The sequence below is a fragment of the Paramisgurnus dabryanus genome, chromosome 14 (assembly GCF_030506205.2).
Source record: "Paramisgurnus dabryanus chromosome 14, PD_genome_1.1, whole genome shotgun sequence".
NCBI classification, from domain to species: Eukaryota; Metazoa; Chordata; class Actinopteri; order Cypriniformes; family Cobitidae; genus Paramisgurnus; species Paramisgurnus dabryanus.
Window position 1 is genome coordinate 30,023,222 of NC_133350.1, and position 16,552 is coordinate 30,039,773.

Sequence of the window (16,552 nt, forward strand, 5' to 3'; positions counted from 1 at the left end):
AAAATGTTTTCATAAGAAACCTTAATGTATATGAACTTGATTTGTAAGAGTACTTTGGGGTTGGACCTTGCTTGCGTTTCTTGGGTCCGATTTCAAAGCCCCCAAATCCTTTCAGCGGTGAGGTGACGCAGCGATGTCCTCTGCTGGCGTCAGGTCCTGAGGCAGATCCACCTCCCCTTACACGGCGTGCCCGATTTATGCTGGCAAGCTTGGGATTCCCCTGTCTCCTGACATCATTGTAGTGCTTGGCGCAACGATGGGGATGCCAGCTGATGAGCCTGTGGCTATTTCCTCTCACGCCTGTTTAACCTACGCTGATTTGGGCGGGTTTCTCCTATCCCCATACAAAACAACTTCTCTGTCTTTGACTGCTCTTACAAGAACGTGGGTCTCCTCGGCTGTGAACCGCTCCTGGCGTACGCCTGGTAAATCCGTCATAATAATAGCAACCCGCCGTGGAACTTGCGCCCTTGCGTTTAAAGGGAATGTTGGATAGCGTTCTGATTGGTTTATTTGACGTTACGCCTAAACCACACCTATGAATAATGAACCTACTTCAGACCAACCCCTTATTGATTTGCGCCTGGCGCAAGAGTTATTTCTCACGCCGGGAAAATAGCAACAGCGCCCAAGATCCGCCCACAAACTCACTTGCGCTTTGCGCTTCGTACTTGCGTTTCAGATCGTTAAAATAGGGCCCCTAGTGTCCTTTAATATGCTTAAAACATTGCTGGCACATGTTGTGGTACAATTTGAGAGGGGCTTTGCAGCGCTCCCGTTACATGAAAATAAACTTGGTATGTAGATCGCACTTAAATGGTTAGTTAATCTAAAAATAAAATGATGTCATAAATGACTCACCCTCATGTCATTTCAAACCCGTAAGAACTCCGTTCATCTTCGGAAACACAGTTTAAGATGTTTTAGATTTAGTCCGAGCTTTCTGACCCTTCATTGAAAATGTATGTGCGGTATACTGTCCATGTCCAGAAAGGTATAAAAATATCATCAAAGTAGTCCATGTTGAAGCATCGAAAATACATTGTCTTCTTTTCCGGGTCTGTTGTGAATCCGCATTCAATGACGTACGATGCTGCTGACGTGTTATCTGGTGCGCCCAACTTTGTTTACAGTCTGTTGGATTAGGACATTTGTGCCATGCACACTTACCATTTCAAATATGCATGACACATCAAATGTTTTATGTCACCATGCACTCAGTTGAATCTACCGATGGTTCTACGCAGCCCTAATTGAAAAACTACAGGAAACGTTTGACCTCTGTATTTGTAAACAAAGGCTACTGTACCAAATATTAACATTGATTTTGTCAGGTGTTCAAATACTTTTTTGCAGCTGTATCATACAAATAAATAGTTTAAAAAATCATACATTGTGTTTTTTTAGATTATGTCTTTCACAGTGGACATGCACCTACGATGACAATTTCTGACCGCTCCATGATTTCTAAGTGGGAGAACTTGCAAAATAGCAGGGTGTTCAAATACTTATTTTCCTCACTGTAAGTGTTAGGGTGTGTGAGAGTACGAGTGAGAGTGCGGGTGAGAGTGTGAGTGAGAGTGCGAGTGAGAGTACGAGTGAGAGTACGAGTGAGAGTATGAGTGAGAGTGCAAGTGAGAGTACAAGTGAGAGTGAGAGTATGAGTGAGAGTACGAGTGCGAGTGCGAGTGATAGTGCGGGTGAGAGTGCGGATGAGAGTGCGGGTGCGAGTACGAGTGAGAGTACGAGTGCGAGTGAGAGTGCAGGGGTGCAAGTGCGGGTGCGAGTGCGGTTGCGGGTGCGAGTATGAGTGAGAGTGCGAGTGAGAGTATGAGTGAGAGTGCGAATGAGAGTGCAAGTGAGAGTACAAGTGAGAGTGAGAGTATGAGTGAGAGTACGAGTACGAGTGCGAGTGCGAGTGATAGTGCGGGTGAGAGTGCGGATGAGAGTGCGGGTGCGAGTACGAGTGAGAGTACGAGTGCGAGTGCGAGTGCCGGTGCGAGTGCGGGTGCGAGTGCGGTTGCGGGTGCGAGTATGAGTGTGAGTATGGTTGCTTCAGTCAGGCAGAATGATGCTTGTGATTTATCAGTAGTGTTAACTTTACATGCTGTGCAGTGATTTACACCACAGAGTGTTTCAGAAATAACCCTCTATACCCTCATTCACTATTCCTTACATTAGTCAATTTGAAAGTGTGAATGAAAATAAAGTAAGTGACTTCAGACAATGAGTGTACTGGAAGAGCTGTGGCTGCTGTAGTGATCGACCGATATATCGGCCGGCCGATACATCGGGCCGATTTTAGCAGGTTTTAGGTGTATCGGCATCGGCCGATTCGCGGCTTGCATTCGCCGATAGTTTTTCCCCGGCATTAATTACAGACAGGCGCCCACAGGCAGCTCTGTGTTGCTGGAGGCTGCCTGCAGCCCGTGCATTGCCCCTCCCCCCACTAGCAGAGCGGAGCGCTCAAAGACTGCTCTGGTAAGTTTTAAACTTCAAAGCATCTTTTAACTGTTTGACTGAAATATTTCCATATACTTTGAAAGTGTTAACACGTTGCTCTATATGTGCGTGCAACCATAGCTAAGAAAGTTTGGTGGTCCTAATGGAAAACGCGAATGCCTATAAAACTGCTTGTCATTGTATTTAGGGAGCTTCAAATAGCTTTTAGGCTAACCGTATGCATACGGCAGCTGTTACGAACACTGGTCATATGATTAAATAATGCTGACGTTGTTCTGTGATTTTGTGGTATTTATAGGAGTTTTATTCAGCGACCACCAGTCTGACGTTTGGACGCGACGCGTGCTCATAATGCCGCAAGCGAACGCAGGTCATGTGATCAGCCGAACAGCTGATCATAGCTGGACAGGGTGGGTTTTTAAGTCTCATCTCCATAAATATATGTAGTAGTAAAAGGCTAAAAATCAATATCCATTGCTGATAGTTTCTCGTCATTGTGGAGAGCGCAGTTCATGGTTGCATACGTTTATGGTTGTTAACGCGGAGTTTCGCGGAATTTTCATCAGCGAAAAAAATTAAGACATTCGACCCAAAGCACTTAGTTCCAAACACTTCACACATGACTTTTATGTGACCGGAGAAGTGTTTTTTTGTAAGTTTTGTCAACATTTCCGTTCACTGGGAGCGCAAAGATACATGCCCTCTCTCATCCATGTCTCACTGCACCTCTCCCACGTGCACGCGCTCTACTATCTGACCGAAGTCCATACACAAATCCTATTGTATGTGTTCAGTTTTATGCGTTTTAAGCGAGCTGAGGCAAACTAACTATCCCTCGCATTTATTATAGGGCACTAGGGTGTGTGAGGTAAAGAAGTGGGGCAATTGGCATGTTATTCAGAATTCAGAAAGTTGTTTTTTGATCAGTATTGCTGTTTACATTTTCCTTGTCTTCTTATTAAAGACATTTGCTATACAAGAGATTAAGTTAAGTGCACTAAAACTTAGACCTAAGCATTAAATAGGTTGTAAATAGTTGGTTACTTTCATGGATAAAGTAAAGTGTTCCCCTTGTTATGCTGCTTGGTTGCTACTATTGTGTGCAATGGTGTAATTATTATTTTATTTATGTATTTTAAGCAGCACTGAATTTTCTTACTTGTTCTACCTCACCTTTTTTTACTATTTGTTAAATATAGTTCAATAATTGTTCCTTTTTTAAATTAACAGTTGTAACATTTGGTTTTATCATTGTGTTATTTTTATGATATAAACTGAATGAGAAAAAGCAGTATCGGCTCCAAATATCGGCTAAAGAAAATCGGCAGCTTGTATCGGTCATCGGCTAAGGCTGATGGGAAAAAATCGGTATCGGCATCGGCACAAAAAAATCCATATCGGTCGATCCCTAGGCTGCTGTCTTGTGTTCAGATGTGGGAATCAGATCTCTGCAAGGCAGAGAGTTTTCCTCTTATTCATGTTGTCGGGATGTTATTGTATGTTTTCATTAGGGCTGAACGATACATCGAATTTTCATCGTCATCGCGATATGAAGTCACGCGATGAACACATCGCAACAGACAGCCTTGACGCGATGAATGAAGGGAAAACGGTAAGCGCATGTAATAACGTTTGACCTATCACGTTTAGTCCTGAAGACATGGTTTGCGTGTTCATGCTATTAGGCCAATCAGGGGAACCCCCAAGTCAGCTACGCTCAGATTGATTTGTGAGGTGTCAGTTGCGACGCTGTGCCTGTTAGCAAAAACGATGGCAGAGGAAGGAGAGAAGAGTGAGGAAAATGTGTTGTCAGACGAAGACCATGTGGTGAAAAGGAACAGGACTTCAGCTATATCATGGAATTATTTTGGATTTAGGAGAGATGACGCCGCAAACAAAGGTACTGTGGAAGCGGTTATTCACATATTGCGTCTATTGCGCGCTCAAGTTAATTATTTCAAATGTAGGCGCGCAGTTGTCACACATTGTCCTGTATTGACTGCACCTGTCCTCATTCGTCATGATTAGTTTGCTCACACCTGTCTTTGATTAACTCCATCATCACTCTGTGTATTTATACTCCCTGTTTAGTTCATCCCTTTGTCGGTTATTGTATGTGTTACCTCCATGTGTATGCTGTCTTTGTGTTTAAAACTAAGTAACGCTTTAAATGTTATATGTATTTACGACTCATCATCTTCATTACCTTAGTTTCGTGACAGAATAACCGACCCTAAACAAACAAAATGGACTCACCCGTACTGCACGCTCTTCTTCGTCCGGAGAACCGAGGACTCATGGCCTACATGGAGATGACACTCCAGTGGCGGGGGCCTTCTTTCTTTGCTCCAGAGCCCGAGGCGGTTCCTGTACCCGAGCCGGAGCTAGAGCGTGCGGAGCAGTCCACCACTCAGCCAGGAGCTGACGTCGACCTTATAGACCTGTGGACTCCGGATCAGCCACCGGCGGTCGACATCCTTCCTCCGACACGGACTTCCGGTTTCTCAGCTATGCCTCTCACCTGCACCCCTACGTCTACGTCGGACTCCTCCCTTCTTCTGGCTTCCCCGTCACCCTCTCTCACCACATCGTCGCCCCGTTCAGCCAAGTCCCCACCAGCACTTCGGCTCTGGGAGTCAGCGTCTGGCCTCCGTATCTCCTGCACCATGTTGTTGTCCCGCCCCTTCATCCTCTCGTCATCGGTTGCCCATTTCCCCATGTTTCCGCATCAGGTGTTCAGATCCTGGGATTCCCCCTGCACGTCATCCGTTCCACCCTGGCTCCTCCCACCTTCAGCTCCACCATGGTCCATGTCACCGACTACTCCACGCCCTTCACCTAAGCCTCCGCCCCTTGTCACCACTCTCCACTCCAGTCATCTTGGCGCGATGACGCGCCTTTTTCGAGGGGGGCGTACTGTCACACATTGTCCTGTATTGACTGCACCTGTCCTCATTCGTCATGATTAGTTTGCTCACACCTGTCTTTGATTAACTCTATCATCACTATGTGTATTTATACTCCCTGTTTAGTTCATCCCTTTGTCGGTTATTGTATGTGTTACCTCCATGTGTATGCTGACTTCGTGTTTAAAACTAAGTAAAGCTTTAAATGTTATATGTATTTACGACTCATCGTCTTCATTACCTTAGTTTCGTGACAGCAGTATGTGCGCAGTATGTGTGAATTGTGGACACAATCTAATGACAAGTGATAGGATAAAAGTGTGTGTTTGCTAATTGCTTAATAATCTAGATCAGAGGTCTTCAATGTTTTTCGGGGCAGGAGCCCCTTAGATATGAGAGGCATGGAGCAGGGACCCCCTGATAGTAAATGTGTAAAAGAGAGATGTTTATGTAATCTGTAAGGTACAAGAAGCTGCTTTATCATATTATGCACAACGCAAAGCAGAGTAAAGCACAACTATTGACCAATCAGAATCAAGGACTGGACCTCACTGTTTTATAAATACAAACAAACATATTGTCACAAAGCCATACTATGTTCACACAGTACATTAGCACTATTATACGTGCTGTTGTTTGCACATGCATCATTTTCTCTGTATTTTTTGTTAATGTAGATTTAGTTTATTTGAGTATTTGCAGTGTAATACATTTTCATCTTACTGTGATACTGTTGACAATTACACATTTACTGAAGCTGAGGTTTCAGTTTATTAAGATGACTAACCTTGAACGGCACAAAGACTGCAGAAGACGTCAGTGCAGACGTACAGTAATTTGATCCAGTATCTGGTCATCAGGTGATTTTATTAAGTTGAGTGCTTTGCAAACACGTCTCTTTGTGTGTTTCTGCAGGTGATGAACACGTGGATCATTATTGTTATGAGTTTGAATTACATGAGTTTGTGTTCTGCAGGAAAACACCATGCAATGAGTCTGCAGCATCTTTAGTGAAACATGTTTGACAACATCGCTTTTAGCCCAGATTTCAATCTGACCATGAATCTTGCGTCAGTACCCCAGCGTGCGTTTCATTGGTTTTAAATGCGAGCGATAGTTTTGTCACAGTTTATAATGCAACTGTGTGCTGTCGTTTGCCTGTAAAATAAGCACTTTGGCAATGGGCTAACAAATCTGAACAGCTTTAAACAGCCGTCCAAGTTCAGAAATATAGATGTGAACACAGAGAGTTATACTGATTCTAAAATTACATAATAATACAATTACAAAATAATTTCAAACTTATGAACAGCTAGTGTGACCCTAACAGTGAAACATTGAATTAAAATGCAATCTCATGGCCGGCGGGTTGCGACTGTGGTGCTCTTAAGCAAGGCATCTTAAGCCCAGTTGCTCTTTGGTTGCTGCAGTGACAGTGTGTGTGTGTGTGTGTGTGTGTGTGTGTGTGTGTGTGTGTGTGTGTGTGTGTGTGTGTGTGTGTGTGTGTGTGTGTGTGTGTGTGTGTGTGTGTGTGTGTGTGTGTGTGTGTACTTGGTAATTATCAAATTACCAATTGTCCCCACAAAGATACGAATACCAGTACATTTTTTACCTTGTGGGGACATTTTGAGGTCCCCATGAGGAAACAAGCTTATAAATTAAACAAAATGATGTTTCTTGAAAATGTAAAGTATCAGAAAGTTTTCTGTGATGTTGGGGTTTGGGTTAGGGAAAGAATATACAGTTTGTACAGTATAAAAACCATTACGTCTATGAAATGTCCCCACAAAACATGGAAACGTGTGTGTGTGTGTTGTTTACTACTCACTGGGATGGATTAAATGCAGAAGATAAATTAAGTATGGGCTACCGTACTTGACTTTCACCTCAACTGTCTGACTTTACTACCCCACAAGAACATCATTTCTGATTGGATATTTCCCCAAATCACAATTTTTTTTGTCTTGTTTTCCTTAGTTTTCATCATCATAAATTAGTTTGAATTTAGTAATGGTCCAGATTTTGTCCTTGAAAAATGGCATTACGAATACATTTTGTACAATCAAAACATTGACATGGGTCGTAGTAGGTGCTCTTTGGAAAGCACTTCACATGTTTTACAGCGAAATGTGATGGACATGGCTTTCCTAATTGAAGTTACACCACACTTTTAAATTAACTTCATTTATTAATGATTAATACCTTTTTTGAGATAAAGAGGAACAAAATGTCTTTTAAAGTTGAGTTCCTCTGCTCTTCTGCACAGTGCTAAGTTAAACACGTTCATTTGACAAGAACGAGATACCGCTAACAGTGTCTCTGCGATTATTTCTGCAGGTCTAACCAGGAGATTCAAACATACGCCATCGCTCTGATCAATGCACTGTTCCTCAAGACACCAGAGGACAGACGACAGGTACCAACACATCTCTGTTAACCCTGGACACAGGTGTTAGCTCTTGATCTTTCACCTCTATCTGTGAATTTGAATCTTAAACAGCTGTAATGTTTTTCCTACACAGTATCTGAGTTTCCCAGTATATTTTGTGTTTGCTTTAACTGAGCTGCTGAATCCCTCCGCTGTGTGTTTGTGATTATGCGTGTGTATTTATTGCAGGAAATGGCAAGTACACTGGCACAGAAACACTTGCGTGCCATCATACTCAATGTAAGTCTATCTCAGAAATATTTCTTAAATAAGAGATTGGGAGCAAAATCCAAAAATACCTTTATTGCTCAGTATCCGTATTTACAAAACATCTCAAGGCTGAAAGTAGCTCTTTTTTAAAATACAGTGTTTCAGTACTAATACTAGCTCCTAAATCTGTGAAAAGTTATGGGTAGTAAAAAATGTCTTGTTTCAGCTATAAAAGCACTCAATATCCGGTTGAAGTTTGCACGCTGTCATTGGCTATTGCAGCTGTCATGTCAGTTACATCCCAATCAAAATGCAGTTTTGAAAGATAGTTCTGGACTATACAGACTTTTAATAAAAAATTTATATAAACAGTTCTACATCTAAACAGAAAAGGTAAAGTCACATTACTTTTTGATGCTCATATCTTCAGATAGGAAATTTATCCGACACACTTGAGCGCATACGTTTCCAAGCGCATTTTTAGAATTTATGTGCAGTTTGGTGTTTCCATCCAATGCTTTTTTATGTGATATCTCAAAATGCACATACATATAGGTGTACTGTATAGTGGTAGCAATGTGTAAAGAGAAGATATGTTTGTTTTTTTATAATGTGTCCAGCACATCATTCGCGGGAATCGACCAGTAAAAGCTGAGATGGCACATCAACTCTACGTGCTGCAGGTTTTAACCTTTAATCTTCTGGAGGAGCGCATGATGACCAAAATGGATCCTAATGACCAGGTCAGTCAATTTCTTTTATTTGTAGAGTTGAAATGAACGATAAGGTGAAACCTAATCCTACATATACTGTATGAATCACAAAACACACTTTCACATATTTTGAGTTTAATTCAAGGTTATTCAAGACAGACAATTAAGTTGTAATTCTTAAAAAATAAGAAGATTTAAATAAAATCAATCAATCAAAGTCATCTTCAATTTTTGAACAGAAAAGAGCATTTTGGTTAGATTTGTGGTGTTGTATCAATATGCTTATGTCCCATTCACATCATTGTATAATGAGTTCATTTATCAGTTTATGACAGTATCCATTAATCAATGTTCTAGTTAATTAATAGTTAATTAGTATAGTAATACAGTCTGAAGTATTGTAAAAATGTGATGCGAAAATACTGTAGATCACTGATTGGTCTAAGAGAATCGTCACTTCCAGTGTCACCGCTATAATGTAAAGATTAGCTTTAGCTTCAAGCTAGCTTGTGCTGTCTCGAGTTGTCATCTGTGCTCTGCTATGAGTTCCCAAACTCCCTTTAAGCGATAAAAAACATCCACAGGTTGTGAATCAGGAACACCATAACAGTTTTTTCTAGACTTGCAGTTTGTGGTGGCACAGTCGCGAGTCGCGACGCAAGCGTCTGCATATTTGCTTAAATGCAACTTAAATGAGGCTCAGGGGAGCGCGTCAACTGACGCCACGGGTGTTTGTAAAGAAACTGTCATGTGAGAGGTAGAGTTAAACGTGGTGTGCAAACATCTATTTGTGAAGGTCAATTTTAATTTTGTGGCAGACTGAGAAATAAATAAATGTATGGGAATGTACAACAACGCTCTCACTTGTATGATGTCACAGCAGTAGGCAGCGCAAATATAACGACACACCTATAATCCCTCCCACTCCGAAGTGTTACTAAAATCGATGGAAAAGCTAACCAAGCCAAAGTGAGGTGAGCTGACCCAACCTGACCCAAATCGTGGGGTACTATGCAATGGAAAATCACCATATTTTGTATAAAACGAATGTAATACAGAAGTCAATGCATGTTAATATTGGCCATTTTTCACTAATATATTTGTATGCAAAAATAGAATATGAAAATGAATGAATCTTTATTCAAATAAAGTCTAAGAAGGATTTAGGAAAAGTTTGCATGATTTAACGAAAGTATTTTTTTACATTTTCAATCAATCAAATTTTATTTTTAGAGCGCCTTACAACAACCAAAAGGAGCACAAGGTGCTTTCCAATAAAAACATCAATAGACAACAAAATATAACAACACAACTGTAAATAAAGGAATCAGAGGCTACGTGTTAAAAGCAACCTGATCTCACGAATTTCCCTGGGATAGTCACTAATTTTTTTGCTAATTTTTTCCGTGGCATTCTCATGGATTGGTTACTCACTGTTTTGTCCTATTTCCTTACAATTGTCTCTTCGATTTAGGGTTAGATTTACATAAAATGACATCCTTACTCAAACCCAACTCTAACCCCAACGCCAGGCGACAATTGTTTAAACTTTAGAAAATATAAAAGAATAAATCAGAAAAAATAGTATAAACTAATACTTAAAGAGACATACTTACGCAAACACCAAATCTGACCTGGACAGCCTACATTTCGAATAATTTATGACAAATAAATGACTATTTGTTTGTTGGCAATTGATTTGGCCTTTATTATACTTGTATGAAGTGTAAAATAAGAAGGGAATAGCTTCATGAACATCATGGTTGTTGCGATTGCTTGTCATTCTTTGCTTTTGGCTTGTCAGGAAAATACGATTGCAGTTACCGTAGTGTTAATTTTCTAATGTATCCTCAGGCACAGAGAGATTTCATCTTTGAACTGCGGAGAATTGCATTTGACGGAGACATTGATCCCAGCGGGACAGAAAAGAGGAAAGCCATCTATACTAAAGACTACAAGATGCTGGGCTTCACTGTGAGTGATGTTTGCTGTCTCAGATGTCTAGAGAGAGAAAATATTCAGTAGTAAATGAACGAGTGAATGTATGATTGTGTACTAGTAATATTTTATGTGCCAGTAAAGAGGTGTAATGGTAGGGATGTAATGTAATGATGCTTAATGCTCTGTACACAGAATCCTGTGAATCCTGCCATGGATTTTACTCAGACTCCTCCAGGAATGCTGGCCTTGGACAACATGCTGTACCTTGCCAAAATACATCAGGACACATATATCAGAGTAAGAACTATAACTACATTTCTACAATATATTTCATTTCAATTTAGTTAAAATTGATCTGTGTAGCGCTTTTAACAACACTTATCATTCAGTGCATGTTTCTACATTACAATTAACACTCAGTTATTATAGTTTCTGCTGTGGCGTGCCGCAACTTCTCTTCCAGGGAGGCAGGAATGCAAAATATGTGTTTAGCGTTTTATGTGTGACTCGTCATCTCAAAATATGGGTTTGGTGTGCATGTGAACCTGTGTGCATCACGCTTCATGTCAAAACACATCATGGGGAAAAACAGATAGAAAATAATTAGTGTAGACACTTTTCTTTTTTTAACCAAAAGGTAATCTGCATTTGATCTGGTTTTACTGTAACACAAGGTTATGAGATGTGAATGCTGGGTTAAAGAGATGTGTTTAATCTGGGATAATGTGTCCGAACTGTGTCATGAGGCCTGTTTCCAAGTTTAAGTGCTACACATGAGAAAACTCATCTTCCTTGGGATTAGACCGGTCTATCATAGTATCTATAATGAAACAAATGCTATGATTTTTACTGCAAACTAAAGATAATTCAAATTAATAAAACATTTGTTGACTACATTAACATAAAAAAATGTAACTGTAACTAAAACAGAGTTAAAAGTGATCAAATATTGACATCATAATCAATTACAGTTTGGCAGTAAATATAAACAACAATTATATGAAGAGTTTTGACAAATTTCTGTAAATATGTGTTTTCTATACCAAGAAAGATTAAAACCACTATTTTCTGTTACAAACTTTCACATAGCATCTTTAGGTTAATAACATTATGTTAATAACATTAAAATTCAAATCTATAATTTAATTTTCAAAGATTTATTATAAAAACTGATTATTTTTTTTCCAGAATATTTAATAAATCCATGATTAAGTTTTTTTTTTTCAAAATTCTATAAATCTATTGAATGAATATATAAATGTGCATTCATCTTTGCCATGTTATATACAAGCATTTCCTCTTTTACTTTCCTGTTTGCCTTTCCCTATTACTGTAAGAAAACCAGAAACACTTTCGAGTGCACCTTTACAATCAAGATGTGAACAGATTGTGCTTGTGTTTTTCAGATAGTTCTAGAAAACAGCAGTCGTGAAGACAAACACGAATGCCCATTTGGTCGCTGCGCCATTGAGTTGACGCGGATGCTTTGTGATATTCTACAGGTCGGAGAACTGCGTAAGTGTTTTGTAGGTCATAGAGAATTCATTTGACTTTGAACTTTCCTCTGCCACAGTAATGCATTTTTATACGGTATGACTCATTAGAAATGAGATCTAACCTTCTACTTTGAATGCTGTTTTGTATTCAATGACATCTACCTGCCCTTTCAAAAACGTGCCTGCATGGTCCCCAAAGCAAATGAAGGTTGCAACGACTACCATCCGATGTTTTTTACTCATGAGCGTGCTTGGGAAGAATTCTTCTGCATCTGCATGCAGCTGCTCAACAAGACATGGAAAGAGATGAGAGCCACTGCTGAGGATTTTAACAAGGTGTGTGTCTGCATGTGTTTGTGTATGTGTGTGTGTGTACTGTATAGTTTATATATGAGTTACAGAGTAACATTGTGTGCAGGTGATGACAGTTGTAAGAGAGCAGATCACCAGATCTCTGGCAATGAAGCCGTTGTCATTGGAGCAGCTACGAGTCAAACTGCGCAGTCTAAACTATACTGAGATCCTTCGTTTGCGTCAGTCGGAGAGAATGAGCCAGGATGATTTCCAGTCTCCACCCATAATGTGTGTTTCTCCAGCTCATGATTATTATTTCACAATCATTCTTGTTGAATTTAGATTTGTGCTTACGTTGTATGTGTGTTGGATTTCAGTGAGCTTCGAGAGAGAATCCAACCCGAGATTTTGGAACTGATCAAACAGCAGCGCCTCAATCGCTTGTGTGAGGGCACCTGCTTCCGTAAGCTCGGTAACAGACGAAGACAAGGTGACTTTAACTTATATAAGCCACTGTTGATAAAGATTTTCAGTAACACATTTTGAGAAGTCTAACGTTTCTTGCTTCGGGTCCTTCACAGAGAAGTTTTGGTTCTGCCGTCTGTCCTTAAATCACAAGGTCCTACACTACGGAGATTTGGATGAGTCTCCACAGGGTGAAGTTCCTTTCGAAATGCTTATGGATAAAAGTGAGCACACTTGTGTGAATATAAAGTCAATTGAATGTAATCCATATTTATTTGCACAATAACTTATCCCAAAACTTTCTTTTCACAGTCGCTGTGTCTGACATTAAAGCAGTACTGACGGGGAAAGATTGTCCTCACATGAAGGAGAAAAGTGCACTCAAACAGAACAAGGTAAAACCCAAACATTTGCAAAACACTTGTTACTTTGTCCTGCTGCTAATAAAAAATGTATGATTCTTTGTATAAATGCTGTCTGTATTATATACATCATTCTCAAAATGTTTGATTATATAGAAGAATTAATGTTAAAATTAATTTGTGTGTGTGTAGGAAGTATTGGAGTTGGCGTTCTCCATTCTCTATGATCCAGATGAAGCTCTCAACTTTGTGGCACCCAGCAAATATGAGGTTAGTATTAACAAAAAATACATTTTGTACTTCCACAGTTCAAACAGATCCATCACATTTGTTTTTCACATGCGCTGATTTGCATATAAAGATTTCTTAGATTAGACTTCTTAAATGTTCTTTGTATTTTGAACAGTATTGTATCTGGACGGATGGACTCTCTGCACTTTTGGGGAAGGAGTTGGGGAGCGACCTCACACGAAGTGACCTTGACACATTAATGAGCATGGAAATGAAGCTCCGCCTCCTCGATTTGGAAAACATTACCATCCCCGAGGCTCCGCCCCCAGTGCCGAAGGAACCCAGCACTTATAATTTCACCTATAACTATGGATGAGAAGTTTGTCCATTAGCTCTCGTGTTTCTTCTAGCTTGTGATTTTTCTTCTTTACAGGTGCTGTGTGTAATTTTTGGGCTGTTACCGTCTCACAGTTTACCAGTCAACTATGTGACAGCCATTGGTAGGTCGACGACTTCTGTGAAATGTACAGTGTTTACGCTCTTTGTTTGAATGGCTTGATATGTCAACTTTCAGTCAATTTGTGTCAGAATAAATCTGACCAGGGGCAGATGGATGAGAAGAAGGGGCAGAATTAATCAAACCGCTTTGGTGCTGTGTCAAAAATTACACACTACATCTTTAAGCTAATAAGTGTGCATTTGCATTTACAACATTGACTTAAAGTGTCATTTTCAATCTTTTAATATTTAAGTGCTAAAAATATTGCACATTGCTTAGTACACAGAAAACTTGCAGTTCCCGGTCACGTTTTAAAAATGATAAAAACATCCTTCTGTGTTAAAGTCACAACACAAATGCATTTTCACTGTTATAGGGACAAAGCTTAACAAAGTTTCTACGCCTCACTACAGATAACTAATATATTCTGACATTTGCTACTGTCAATAGTCAATACAGTCTATTTTTGTATATCATGTGAAAGACGCTATACAGTATATTGAGAACATGTGATGGATGAAAACAACGTGTTGCTGAATTCTGACCCATTATTATAAATAAAGAAAAAAAAACGTTATGCAGCGTCACTGAGGCGGTCAGATATCAACATTTAATATGTAGTGCACACACCCACTAAGATTTCATTTATATCAACCATACATTTCTGATGCCTCAGTACAATACATGACTGCTTAAAATCATACAGAAGACAACATTGTGCCATTCAAGGGATTTACATACTATGGTCCAGTTTCCCGGACAGGGTTTAGATTAATCCAGGACTAGGCCTTAGTTATATTAAGAGATTAAAGTAGTTTTTACATACATAAAACAATACTGGTGTGCACCTCGAGACAAAACAATGGCACTGATGTATGTTAAGATACGTCAGTGCAAGATGTTTTTAAATGAAGGCAGCTCAAACATGCATCTTAGTCTGGGACTAGAATAAACCCAGTCTGGGAAACCACCCCTTTATGTGTTATTCTGCCTGTGTTAGTTTTTATATTGCTTTGCATTAATATAAATACAGAGAAGAGGTATAACTTCTAGATGGATTACTGACAGAAGTGTAATTATTTGTCTCATTATAACCTTGTTACAGTTGATGATCTTTGTAGATGTTGTAAGTGGGCAAGTATCAGTAACTGGGATTGAATGATTGTATACATACCTATGCAGTGCCTTAAGAAAGTATACATTCTTTATTTCTCAATGTGATTGATTTTTGTTTTCATTTTAGATTCTTGAATTTGTGAATTTCTTTTGATTGAATGATGGACAAGCGGTCATTGTGTTGAAATGCTTTCTGAAGGCACTATATTAACTCTATCTATTGTGTTGCATCATAACAGTAATTGTAATGAATTTGTGTGCAATATTAAATTGTTTTAAAACCATGAATGGACGCTCAGTGTTACATAAATATCTGTCTAAAGAGGTCATTGAGGTAACAGGTAAACTTAACCAGACATATTCAATTCAGCACACATCCATCATCATATATCCTTATTGAATCCACCAAAACACAGCAAGAAAACTTTTATGTCTGAAAACTTAAAGTTAGAAGTTAAAATCCTTTATCAGAAAATGATTGTTAGAACATAAACGTTTCATATAGAGATTCATTTTAATGACTTAAACATTAAACTTAAGTCTATCTTTCCCCTCTGTGTTACACGTCTTGGTTTTAAAGATGCTCTTCTTGAAGAAATATGATGACTACAAACTGTCTTAGATTTTAGTTCAGTTATTAAAAGTCATTATAGAAAGTTAAATAACAAATAGTTTATTCTTACAAGAATAGATACACAGGTTTGTGTAGAAAAGCATGCTGGTGTATTGATATCATCTGATGATACACCACACAACAATGACCATTCTGGTGTCTTTATTCTTCTTACTGTAAGTGTAAAATTTTAGTATTACATTATCATTAGCCATCATTCTGACAAAGATTTTATATTAAAAGGAATCAGGTCGTTCTCACGTTGGACGTCAATATTTCTTCTTGGAGCCAATGTTGAAGAACAATATTATGCTTTAAAGTTTGGTGAAGTAAAAGTTTTCCAATATAAAAATATTCTCATAAAGTTCAAGTACTTTTAATGCATGAAAAGCTTTGCAGGTACTCAACCCCTTCAGGTTTAGACTGATTGGTCCCTAAGCAATCTAAAAGAGAAATCACATTATAGAGGCATTTGTGAGCAGGAGGAGTAAACATCTTTTGATCTTTATGAATTAAACAATTGTGAAAAGCGCTATATAAATAAAATTGAATTGAATTGAATACAAAATTATGTTTGTGATCTTCCCCCTGTCATATTCTTAACAGGATTACGTGATATTATTCAAAGTGAATCTGAAGAGTTTTCAGTGTTGTACAACTTTTTAGGGACACAATGACATACTTTGGCAGTGTACATTCACAAATATAATCCAGACAGGCAAAGATAGAAGACAGGCAGCGAACAACTGAACAAACAATAGAGCAATGCAGGGATGACGTATTTTTGTAGGCCAACGCGGAAGTTGGTGGGACAC

At 39.1% G+C, this 16,552-nt stretch overlaps 2 protein-coding genes across 3 annotated transcripts in view; both read left to right on the forward strand.

Annotated features, from left to right (window-relative positions):
* Positions 1 to 15,408, forward strand: part of elmo2 (engulfment and cell motility 2) — a 40,931-nt gene extending 25,523 nt beyond the window's left edge. For both annotated transcript variants that reach the window (XM_065241976.1, XM_065241977.1), the window contains exons 9-21: positions 7,707 to 7,785; positions 7,987 to 8,037; positions 8,628 to 8,750; positions 10,575 to 10,694; positions 10,854 to 10,958; positions 12,068 to 12,176; positions 12,357 to 12,493; positions 12,576 to 12,739; positions 12,829 to 12,941; positions 13,033 to 13,140; positions 13,229 to 13,311; positions 13,471 to 13,548; positions 13,685 to 15,408. In XM_065241976.1, coding sequence (XP_065098048.1) covers positions 7,707 to 7,785; positions 7,987 to 8,037; positions 8,628 to 8,750; positions 10,575 to 10,694; positions 10,854 to 10,958; positions 12,068 to 12,176; positions 12,357 to 12,493; positions 12,576 to 12,739; positions 12,829 to 12,941; positions 13,033 to 13,140; positions 13,229 to 13,311; positions 13,471 to 13,548; positions 13,685 to 13,885 — 1,471 coding nt within the window. In that variant the 3' untranslated portion in view covers positions 13,886 to 15,408. The remainder of the gene's footprint in view (positions 1 to 7,706; positions 7,786 to 7,986; positions 8,038 to 8,627; positions 8,751 to 10,574; positions 10,695 to 10,853; positions 10,959 to 12,067; positions 12,177 to 12,356; positions 12,494 to 12,575; positions 12,740 to 12,828; positions 12,942 to 13,032; positions 13,141 to 13,228; positions 13,312 to 13,470; positions 13,549 to 13,684) is intronic.
* LOC135719317 (uncharacterized) lies at positions 2,053 to 6,825 on the forward strand. Its single transcript, XM_065241978.2, has 2 exons — positions 2,053 to 2,249; positions 3,876 to 6,825. Exon 2 carries the CDS (start codon positions 4,710 to 4,712, stop codon positions 5,430 to 5,432), a length of 723 nt encoding a protein of 240 aa, XP_065098050.1. The 5' UTR covers positions 2,053 to 2,249; positions 3,876 to 4,709; the 3' UTR covers positions 5,433 to 6,825.
* Positions 15,409 to 16,552: the final 1,144 nt, after the last annotated feature.

What these genes read in the sequence shown, in the direction of transcription:
- LOC135719317 (XM_065241978.2), top strand. Translation starts at nt 4,710, where the DNA reads ATGGACTCACCCGTACTGCACGCTCTTCTTCGTCCGGAGAACCGAGGA.